This window comes from Carassius auratus, chromosome 31 (genome assembly GCF_003368295.1).
Source record: "Carassius auratus strain Wakin chromosome 31, ASM336829v1, whole genome shotgun sequence".
In the NCBI taxonomy this organism is placed as follows: Eukaryota; Metazoa; Chordata; class Actinopteri; order Cypriniformes; family Cyprinidae; genus Carassius; species Carassius auratus.
In genome coordinates, this window is record NC_039273.1 from 712,683 (window position 1) to 724,057 (window position 11,375).

General features: G+C 36.8%; 1 protein-coding gene across 2 annotated transcripts; it reads left to right on the plus strand.

The window, feature by feature from the left end:
• The first annotated feature begins 234 nt into the window (after positions 1 to 234).
• On the plus strand, positions 235 to 10,585 carry LOC113050130 (guanine nucleotide-binding protein G(I)/G(S)/G(T) subunit beta-1-like). Of its 2 annotated transcripts, none has more exons than XM_026212828.1 (10): positions 235 to 363; positions 4,108 to 4,146; positions 4,287 to 4,393; positions 4,791 to 4,854; positions 5,545 to 5,707; positions 6,160 to 6,226; positions 6,894 to 7,095; positions 7,226 to 7,442; positions 8,354 to 8,497; positions 9,070 to 10,585. In XM_026212828.1, the coding sequence occupies exons 1-9, from the start codon at positions 307 to 309 to the stop codon at positions 8,458 to 8,460; spliced, it is 1,023 nt and encodes a 340-aa protein (XP_026068613.1). In that variant the 5' UTR covers positions 235 to 306; the 3' UTR covers positions 8,461 to 8,497; positions 9,070 to 10,585. The 2 variants fall into 2 exon arrangements, with proteins under 2 accessions (XP_026068613.1, XP_026068614.1); XM_026212829.1 differs by having other exon boundaries at positions 8,354 to 8,469.
• Positions 10,586 to 11,375: the final 790 nt, after the last annotated feature.

The window sequence follows — 11,375 nt, forward strand, 5'->3', positions numbered from 1 at the left end:
ATGTTACAAATGTACATGACATGGTAAATGCAAAGATTATTCCTCTTGTAGATGCAGCTAGTGTGCAATGTTAGTGCAAACAATATGGTTGTTTCTATATCTGATGCTGAGACCAATTTACTTGTTTTAAAACCGTGAATAAGCACATTCAAATTCAAACTTGGTCTCAAGATGGCCAAATTTGTCTGTCATTTGAAGGGGGATAACATTGGATTCATAGCCTAAATGTCTTTTCTTTCTTTTTCTCTGCTGTAGATCAGAACGTGTCCCGGCAGTAGGAGTGAGGCTGAGCTTTAGAAGAGGAAAATGAGTGAACTGGACCAGTTACGCCAGGAGGCCGAGCAGCTGAAGAACCAGATCAGAGTGAGGACCTTTCTGATATCATACACAACTGCATTATACAGCATTTTAAGTTGGGTAGTTCACCCAAAAATGAAAATTCTAATTTACTTACCCTCTAGTTGTTCCAAACCTGTACATCTGACTTCTGCTGAAGACAAAAGATATTTTGAAAAAAAAAATTGGTAACCAAACTGTACCTGGTCTCCATAGATTTGCACTATATATATATATATATATATATATATATATATATATATATATATATATATATATATATATATATATATTATTTATTTATTTATTTATTTCATATTATGGGAGTCAACGATGGCCAGCAACTGTTTGGTTACCAACATTCTTCAAAGTATCATCTTTCATGTTCAGTCGAAGAAAGAAATTCATACAGGTCGGAACAACCTGAGAGTGAGTAAATGATGACAGAATTATCATTATTGGGTTAATTATCCTATTAAAGGGTTAGTTCACCCTAAAATGAAAATTATGTCATTAATTACTCACTCATTTCGTTCCACACCCATAAGACCTTCGTTCATCTTCAGAACACAAATTAAGATATTTTTGATGACAGAATGCTGTCAGAGCGAGTAAAAGCCTAAATTATATCTTTCCGACCGTAACAAGCGATCGATTCAATTCAGAAAATTTGAACTAAACCGCTTGGTTCATATGGATTAGTTTTCCAATCTAACATATTTATATAGTATTTTATTAATTTTTTCACCACAAATGCTCATCTTGTCTAGCTCTGCGAGGCACATGGCGTACTCTGTCTGTTTACAACTGTTCAAGACAGGGTATTTCTTAAAACTCCGAACATTTTTTTTCCTACATCGTTATTTTACCTACTATTTTTATTTTTTTTGGGGGGGGGGGGGGTAAAAGGTATTTGACCCTCTTTGCACGTTCACTTTGTAAACTCTGGGTCTGTGCTTCTGCATTGATGTGGGATGATTTTGAAGTTGGAGGAGAAATGAATATATATATATATATATATATATATATATATATATATATATATATATATATATATATATATATATATATATATATATATATATATATAATATTTCGGCATTTATAAATGAATTTACCCTCACAGCATCTTCTCCACAGGAATCTGCCAAGGGGTTTGAGGAAGGGGAGGTTCAAGGTTTCCCATGCAAGTGGGCGGGCATAAATATGCTAATGTTTCATGTTGACGTGAACTTCAAACAGCTTAAGATTTTTTTTTTTTATAAATCGTTTTCATAAGTGAACATTTCTTTTGAAAGACAATAACTTTATACACTGCACTTTTAGATTTAAAACTTTGCATTATTTTTTCATTCACTTGGAGCTGTGTTACACATTGCATGAAAGGTAATTTAAAAAAATCCATAATAGGGCCACTTTAAAACTCCAGGTTGAAAAGAGTAAGTGTAGCCTCCGGTTGTTGCTGTGTTAAATTTCAACCACCAGAAAAAAACAAAAAGTTTGCGTTCATATTAATAGAGATTTTGACATGTCTGCTATATTTAAAATATCAGTTGTATTAAAACTAGACATATTTCCAATCAAGCTATTAAGTCCTATGAAGTATGTGCGTGTTTGTTTTTATTTTTTTTATTTTTTTTCAACCCGGTTTACTCGGTAGTCTCTTGTTACCCAGACGTATTTGCTTAAACAAAAGACATTTAAATACAGAGGGCGGTTATTTACATAATTCTACACTATGCAGGAAAAACATTTACTGTAACTGTTCTGTTCTTATTCCTCACTGAGTTCCAGAAAACATTTACACCCGATACTTCCTCCATGAAGCCGCTTTACATTTTATGTCGGCCTGAGATAATTTGACCAATTCTCAGTTCTTATGTTCTGAAATATCCTCATTTGTGACCCTGGAGTGCAAAACCAGTCATAAGTCGCTGGGGTATATTTGTAGCAATAGCCAAAATACATTGTGTGAGTCAAAATTATTGCTTTTACTTGTATGCAAAAAATCATTAGAATATTAAGCAAAGATGTTCTGTGAAGATGTTTTGTACATTTCCTACCGTAAATATATTAAAACTTAATTTTTGTTTAGTAATATGTATTAAGAAATTAATTTGGACAAATCCAAAGGTGATTTTTCTAAATATTTAGATTGCACCCTCAGGGTCCAGGGCCACATTTGTCTAAAATCTTTGGCCTTTTAGCCCTAATCAATCAAATCAATGATTAAATTAACCATAACAGGTCAATAATGCTACCAGTTAGATTACTCTGTTTGATTCCAGATTTGTATTCGTCACATACATGGTTATATGGAGAGCATATGACCAGCAGTGAAATGTACGTCAGGTCCGCTTCATGGTCAGTGCAATAATTAAAGAATATACAGGAGTGTACAAGAGAAGAATGTGCAAACAGGTTGTACAGCGTCTTTACATAGCAGCAATAGAGGAAAAAAAAGTAAATAAAAACAGAAATTGCCTGATCGCTTTCTGTGTGAACGCAATCAAAAACAAAACAGACAAGTATTTTGAAGGCAGATCAACGTTCACAATGAAACAATATGTGCAAACTGTAATGAAGCGGAGATCCGGTAGTTCCTCACTATCCACGCTGAAGCTGAGATCATTTGCTAGTTTAAAGGAACGTTAAATTGCCTAGCGTTTTCGACTCGGGACCTTTACGGGGGATGTGTGTGAACGCATGCACATATTCTGTGAAATCACTGTCGGTGTGAAAGGGGCAGAATCTAGCAACCCAGGAACAATTGCTGGGATACATTACCCGTGTATTTTCCAGAATTGAAGTGTGAAAGGGGCTGTTTTATTTTTTTGCCATCATGCTATGGAAGCGCTTACCAGATGGCAGCAAAGTGAAAAGACAGTTACCAGGGTGGTTGGAGTCCTTAATGATTTGAACAGCTCTGCTTTTGCAGTGTTTGAGGTAGATGCCCTGTAGAGAGGGGAAAGCAGACCCTGAGATGCGCTCAGCTAAGCACACAACTCTCTGCAGGGCTTTGCATTCTTGACTGGAGCTGTTCCCATACCACAATGAGATACACTGAGTCAATACACTTTCTATAGCCCCTGAATAGAAAGTTTTCAGGATTGCTGGCGAAACCCTGAATTTTCTCATCTTGTTGCAGATGGTACAGTCTTTGCCTGGCTTTATTAACTTGAGTTTGAATGTGTGATGTCCAAGTCAGGTCCTCAGAGATGTTTACACCAAGGTACTTCAAGCTGCTCATCCTTTCCACAGGGGTCCTGAAGATCTCAAGAGGAGAATAGGGCAGCTGCTGTATCTTCTTAAGTTCACAATCAGATATTTAGTTTTAATAACATTCATAGAGAGACAATTGTCCTGGCACCATGATGTGAGTTTCTCTAACTCATCCAGGTATGCGGTCTCATTATTGTTGGAAATGAGGCCCAGATCCTCAGTATCATCAGCACATTTGATAATAGATGTGGATCTGTGGTAAGACACGCAGTCATGTGTGTAGAGAGAGTAGAGCAGACGTTCAGGGTAATGGAGTTGGAGGAGAACTGGCCTACTTTCACCACTTGAGGTTTACCAGTGAGGAAATCAAGAATCCAGTTGCAGAGTGAAGAATTCAGGCCGAGGTCCATGAGTTTACAAGCTAGCTTGATGGGGACTACTGCATGGTTATTATATACTAAACATTAAATGTTTTGTATATTCCATAATCATGAAATAATGCCTCGTTCCACAGCATCTAAACTTTTCTCCTTTTCTTTTTTTTCCTAGGATGCAAGGAAAGCTTGTGCAGATGCTACACTATCACAGGTAAGAAACAGTATTATTCAAATTTTCTGTTTAAATGTGTCAATTTAAGTAACAGTTATTTAAATCAATGGATTAATCTCTATATTGATGCCATCTGTATATATGTTTTTTTTTTTTTTTATTTGCATACATGTTTTCAGATCACAGCCAACATCGACCCTGTTGGCCGAATCCAGATGCGCACAAGAAGAACACTGCGAGGACATCTGGCTAAAATCTACGCCATGCACTGGGGCACCGATTCCAGGTACAGAACAGCTCCATCACCTTATTTGCATGATGGCATGACCTTATTTTTAAGCCCTTTGAAAACATCCTTCTACATCAGGGTGAGATACACCGAGGGGTTTCCCTTACACAGTGGAGGTGGACAGGTTCATGGCTCATGTGGTGGCCACTGCATGCTATCCCTATTGAATTGAATCATGTTCTTTTATTGTGTTTGTGTAGGTGGTGAGCGATGGTTATATGTAGGTGTTATGACTAAGCATGTTGTTACTATTATAGCCACAGCCAAGAAAAATCCATACCATTTTTGTGCCGAATGGTGCTGGGAATAGTTTGAGATTGTTCTGGGAGAAAATCCTCCTGATTGTAGTTGTGTAAACCGCACTCGCTCACCTGTGGTCTTGTTTTCTGTGCAGGCTGCTCGTCAGTGCCTCCCAGGATGGAAAACTCATTATTTGGGACAGTTATACCACAAATAAGGTATTATATCTGTCATTCTTTTCTTGAATTTTGATTTCATATAAAACATTTCACTAGCACAGGATGAGTTTTAGCAAGTTGCACCTCTTTTCTGGGGTGGAATTCATTTTTACCTTTTTATGGCCTTTTTTTTTTTTTTTTTTTTTTTTTTTAAATGTGCATTATCATTTGAGTAAAATTCTTATTTAATTCAGTCAAACCACAGAAACCACACATTTTCTAATTCTTATTATAATGGTTTTGTTAACTTTTTTTTGTTTTGTTTTTTTTTGGGTTTTTTTTTTTAAATGTGCATTATACATCTTAAAAATATGACCATACATTCATCTTAATAATCAACCACATAAAAAAAAAAAATTGAAATATATATTTGTTCAGTGAACTCCTGTTTATTTTCTTGAATTAATTCAGACCAAGCATCACTATTACTTGGGAAAATAAAAAAGCAAAACAACAATTGTTAAACCTAGTAACTAGTTGTGAGGATGTTGCAGGAAGGGCATGACTAAAATCTCAAATGCTCAAAAAAAAGTTGCAAGCAAGTTCCTGATCTTTGCATGGACATGTTTTGCCCTAACAGGAACCAATATAGACCCTTTGATGATCAGCTATTTGAAATAGTTTCTGCTACAGATTTTTATTAGTTCCTGTGCTCTGTCTTTTCCTGAGCATTCATGCGTTGTGTTTCAGGTCCACGCCATTCCTCTGCGCTCCTCCTGGGTGATGACCTGTGCCTACGCTCCTTCAGGGAATTACGTTGCTTGTGGAGGCTTAGACAACATCTGCTCCATCTACAGCCTCAAGACTCGCGAGGGGAACGTGCGCGTCAGCCGTGAGCTGGCCGGACACACAGGTACAGGACGTGTCCTTCGCAGACACAAACACACACACACACACACACACACTCTCTCTCTCTCTCGGATCTTGGCTCTTGTGAATATACACAAGGGTCTGTGTTTTGCAAACCTGTTATTACAGCATGAAACTGCACTGGGGTTTTCTGCACCCTCTTTAATGTATCTCATCTGATCGACTTTAATGGCACCATCAGCGATTACGTAATGCACTCTCACTAAATCAAGAGAAAAATAGGAAAATATATTTTTATATTAATTTAATTTTTTTGCTACTTTGTGGTATCTATTTTAATGACATAAGCCGTAAGACAGCCGTGTAAATAATCCTCCACACAATGACACATTGTTCATTCACAGATTACTTCGATATTAAGTGTAATAGATTTCTTAAGATTTTGAGAAGTAATATTGGTTTGGAATCATGTATTAAACTTCCTCCCCTCTTCAGGATACCTCTCTTGCTGCCGCTTCCTTGATGACAACCAGATTGTGACAAGTTCTGGCGACACCACCTGGTGAGTTTGAGGAACTGCGTCCCAGCGACCCAACGCTTGGACATCTCCGATACTAAAGCTTACATCTGAAGTTAGGACCAGATTATGCTGTCAATGCCTAGAGGAATATTTGTATTTTTCAGTCAGGAAGCAGATTATGCATTTAAAAAAAATTATTAATTAAAAGGTCATATGCTTCGTATTTGTTATATTATGTCTGTATTCTCCTATAAAAAATGGCCCTTCTATAAAATCAACTTTCAGGAAATTACATCTTTTGAACCATTTCTACAACATTATGGGGAAGACAAAAAATAATTTCTTCCCACTTTTTTATTTTTCAAGACAATTTACCTGCCACCTTGTGCTTAAGAAAAATGGATCTTAATTTGTGTGAATAACTAATATTATCTAAAATTATTACATTTGAAAATACATTGTTGCTTTGTTTTAACCATTGAAACTTCCTGTAAAAATGTACTATAAAAAAATGTAATAAGCGATACAAGAATAAGCAGTATTTAATTTAGATATTTAATTATTGTTGTTATAAATGTTGACATGATCATATTTTCCAGCTCTTATTTGCAGCTCTGAGAAATGTTGCAGTTCACTTCTTAAGGCGTTTTGATTTCTCAGTTATGTGTCTGTGTTTTGAAGCATCTGAATGTTGTGATCTGTCCCGCAGTGCTCTCTGGGACATAGAGACCGGTCAGCAGACGACCACGTTCGCAGGTCACACCGGTGATGTGATGAGTCTATCCCTGGCTCCAGACACCAGGCTGTTCGTGTCAGGAGCCTGCGATGCCTCCGCCAAACTCTGGGACGTCCGTGAGGGCATGTGCAGACAGACCTTCACTGGCCACGAGTCGGACATCAACGCCATCTGTGTGAGTATTCCTACCTAATTCTGATTAGCAACAGTATAGATTAACACTTAATTAGGCATTTTTTTTTAAATATGCGCTATAGTGCATGTAATTTCTAGAAGTATTGAAAGAGCCCATATTCCCCCCACAGTTCTTCCCCAATGGAAACGCGTTTGCGACTGGCTCTGACGATGCCACCTGCCGGCTCTTTGACCTGCGCGCTGACCAGGAGCTCATGGTCTACTCTCACGACAACATCATCTGCGGCATAACCTCCGTGGCCTTCTCGAAGAGCGGCCGCCTGTTGCTCGCCGGCTACGATGACTTCAACTGCAACGTGTGGGATGCCCTCAAGGCTGACCGCGCTGGTGAGAAACACACACGCACGCACATACAGATGGCTGCAAACATATGCTACTAATAGTGCTCTAGTGACTGCCCTGAAAGCAAACAAACCAACCATACGACACACACACAGTGCTGTTGTTTTACATATGGTTCAGTGCTTGCATTATAACATGCCACATGTTTGTCTCTTTTGCATACAGCAACCTGCACAGAGTAAGAGGTCTGTTGAGAAAAAATGCACATTTTAAAGCCTTTATAATGTTGAAATATTACTTTTAAAGTCTTCAAATGAGTTGAAATGCACACTGCTATTTAGTGGGTTGCATGCACTAAATTGAGTAAAAAGCTTTTCTGTTCCCAGTGTTATTAGTGTATGCATACAGTACAATGCTGGCCACGTTTCAGCTCATTTGAAGATTGAAAACATTAGTTGAACATTGTAACGGCTTTAAAATGGGATTTGTTTATTAACAGACTTGGCTTAAATATTACGTTTCCAATAAGTTGCATGGTTAGATCTTTTTTTTTTTTTTTTTTTTAAACTAACGTGCAATTTTCACTCAGAAATTGCTAGTAAATTTTAGGTAATTACAGAGAAGTAAAGAAAGTAACATTTAATTATTCATGACATTTTGGAGAAGACTAAACCGAATGGTATGATCTTGTAAAATGTACCACAATATTCTGTTTTATTTGAGACTTTGACCGTGTAAAAGCAAAACTTTAAGTTCATCACTATTGCAAAAACTCTTTTCGGCATCCTCTCCCTTACACACAAACAATTATGTAGAAAATTTTTTCACTCAGCCACTTTTACATTTAAAAGGTATGTAACATTTGAAAGTAGGAAAAACTGAAATAGTATTTTCTTGTCAATCATTAAATGTTCAATAAAACATTGTGTGATTTACTGAGGTTTGGACTCTTTCAGGTGTGCTGGCCGGCCATGACAACCGAGTAAGCTGTCTGGGTGTAACTGATGATGGTATGGCAGTGGCTACAGGGTCCTGGGACAGCTTCCTCAAGATCTGGAACTGAACGCTGAAGGTGCTTTCAATACAACATGTCCGACACAGTAAGAGTCAGCCTCTTCCAGCACAGCCTAATGTCAAACAAGAGATACTTTGTGTGTTTTACCCGCCATGTAAATCTATCCTCGTGTCACCTCCTGCTATTTTTGGATAGACTTTAGTAAAGATCAGAGGGCTGACCTGTAATGGCCAGCTCTTTTGCAACTTTATAGTTCTAGAGAATATACCTGTGATAGCTGATATAGTGCTATATTATAAACAGTCAATCGATCATAATGTTATATTGTTATTATTTTAGTTTCAGATTTACTTTGAAACTATTTTCCCTCAAGAATTGATAGTAAAGTTTTACAAATACAAGGAAACTGCAAAGAACAAGCAGAAAAACTAAATACTTCAGTAGTTTTCAACCTTGCCATTTTAATTATTTAAATTCAAAAATATATTTTTCCAACCATTTATGCCTAAATGAGTTTAGTTTTTTCAGTGTACCTTCTTGCAATATAATAGTAATTTGTGCATTTATCATGCAAGTTTATATGAAGTTGTCTGATCTAAATAAGTAATTCTCTGAATATCTGCTTTATCATTTTCATCTCTTTTTATCTGTCCGCAGATATCATTTGAACTCCAAAGTTGACTGGAAGACCATTCCAACTTTAGAATGTTAAATTTCACAACATCAACAACAACAAAACACCTTCTAAAACTGACTGACACCACCATGAAAAGAAATAAAACTTCTAAGGGAATACAATGCCTTTCCTACACCAAGAAGAGCACAATTTGTTTTATCACCCAGCTTAAAAAAGAAAAAGAAAAAAAAAAACAAGAAGAATTCCTGTGGTATTAAATGAATAACTTGCATTCCCTCTCGGACCATTCTGTGTCACCCTGTAAGAGAAAACACAAAACACTATCATCCCACGCTTGTGTATCATGTGTCTAGAAAGCAAATGTTGGAGTGTAATTGTACAAATTATTTAACTCTTATTTTTTCTTCTTCTTCTTTTGTTCCTTTTATCTGATAGTCCATCTTCTAGATCTTTTTCCCGCCTGTTTTATCTGTTTAGATGATATGTTTCAGATTAGTAAAACTTTTAATCCTGTTATAAAACCATGTGAAAACAAGAAGAGTCATGTAAAATGCTGAAACTAGACCAGGATGGAAGAGAAGCTTTTTTGACCATGCCAATCATGTGTTTTGTTTTATTTGTTCTTTTCGTGTGCACTAGGTTGCTCTAGAGGTTGTGTAGTTTTCACGAGCTTGCCTCGAGGGAGAGGTAAAGTTCACGCGCCCTCTTGTGAAAGCTTAATATTCATATTTTGGGCGTCCCCCAAACAACGTTCACCTCTGATCTGTTCCGATTGTTAACATCGCTGGGTTATTGCCGATCACCGGCTAATAAGAACAGCCTTAGCTTTCTACAAAATGTAATCCTGATCTGTGCATTAGTTAACTTTCAGTGTGCATCCTGGTCCTTTGTCATTAAAGAAAAAAAGAAAATGCCATATCTCTTTGAAATACTTTGCCATTTCTGAGTACGAGGTACTCGCTTCATTTATCTACGAATGGCTGTTGTAAATATGGGTATCCGACTTGCACGCGAATGCAGCATTATATCCTAGCTAATGTTTCTTTCCAGTCTCGTCACAGCTTTGTTTGCACAATAAGAAACTTGACTAACGTTTTAAGCGTTAACTAACCAAGCACATGCTGTTAATCACATTGAATGCTAATTTTAATGTAGAAAATGCACAAAAAAAAGTAAAAAAAAGAAAAAACTTACCAAAAAAAAATAAATAATCCTCTCTTTCATTGGATTTAAAACGGTTCAAACTAACCCCTTAGCTTATCTTCTGGTTTTACGTTTATACGTTCCTTTTGAGCTTTTGGCTTCAAGTCCGAATTTTGGGATTGTTTTGGTTGGCGGGTGTTAGGGAGGTCGGGTGGGGAATGTTTAGTTTTTTTTAGTTTTTTTTCAGTGGTGTCGGGATGGGTGTTTAGAAAAACGAAACCTTTTTCTTTCTTTTTAGCCCAGTTCCAGAGAGAGAACAGATAGCCCTGTCTGTGCTTGGAAATACAGTTACTACTATGTGAATGAAATGTTGTACAAATCAGTGTCTGAAAATAATGATAATTCTGCATTTTTTTTTTTTTTTTTAAGTTAAGTGTTTTATTTCATCTGCCATGAATTAACGTAGTCGCATGCTGTAGAATTTGCTTAAACAGGAGCTGATGTCTTTAGGCCCACTTACCTCCACCGGGACGGCGAAACCGATATGAAAATTGTTGATTCCAGATGTTTAAGACATGCTGTGCATACATCCTTTACTTTTACTGGCGAAGCTATGCACCAATGTGAGAAATCACGAAGGAGATACGACACATATTTCCTGCAGACGACCTGTAAATCATGGCCATGCCTCCTGAAATTTTCCCAAATTAAATGACAGTTGCGTAAAGTCCCGTTCGAGACGCTCGAAAAGCGCGAGTTTTCTAAATCAAAATGTTCGATCTGAGAATCGCGAGAAATTCTGTCTTTCTTTAAACGTTTTTAAATTGCATCTGACATGGCAGTCTTCTGTTCTTTTTCCACTATAAACAGATGCACTTTCTTTAATAGTTGTGACTTTTTTATTATTATTATTATGGTTTGTTTTTTTCTTTCTCTGCGATAATGTACAATAATTGTGATGTATTTGTGTGTGCTGCCACCAGTAAAGATTAATTACAGTTCAATTAAAATGGATTCCCCTTTTTTCTCTCTTCATTAATAACTGTAGATCTCAGCACTCCCTATCTCACCTTTTGTATTTAAGTTCAGTCTGTTGGTGTACCACAGAAAGCTGGATGCAACATAGATACTATATTAAAATGTACTGTTATTTAAGATGTAATAAAACAAGTTTGAGATGTCT

Coding starts and splice junctions, on each gene's coding strand:
- LOC113050130 (XM_026212828.1), top strand. CDS start 307: ATGAGTGAACTGGACCAGTTACGCCAGGAGGCCGAGCAGCTGAAGAAC. Junction 5,708..6,159: donor TGAGCTGGCCGGACACACAG/GTACAGGACGTG, acceptor TCCCCTCTTCAG/GATACCTCTCTTGCTGCCGC. Junction 6,227..6,893: donor AGTTCTGGCGACACCACCTG/GTGAGTTTGAGG, acceptor TCTGTCCCGCAG/TGCTCTCTGGGACATAGAGA.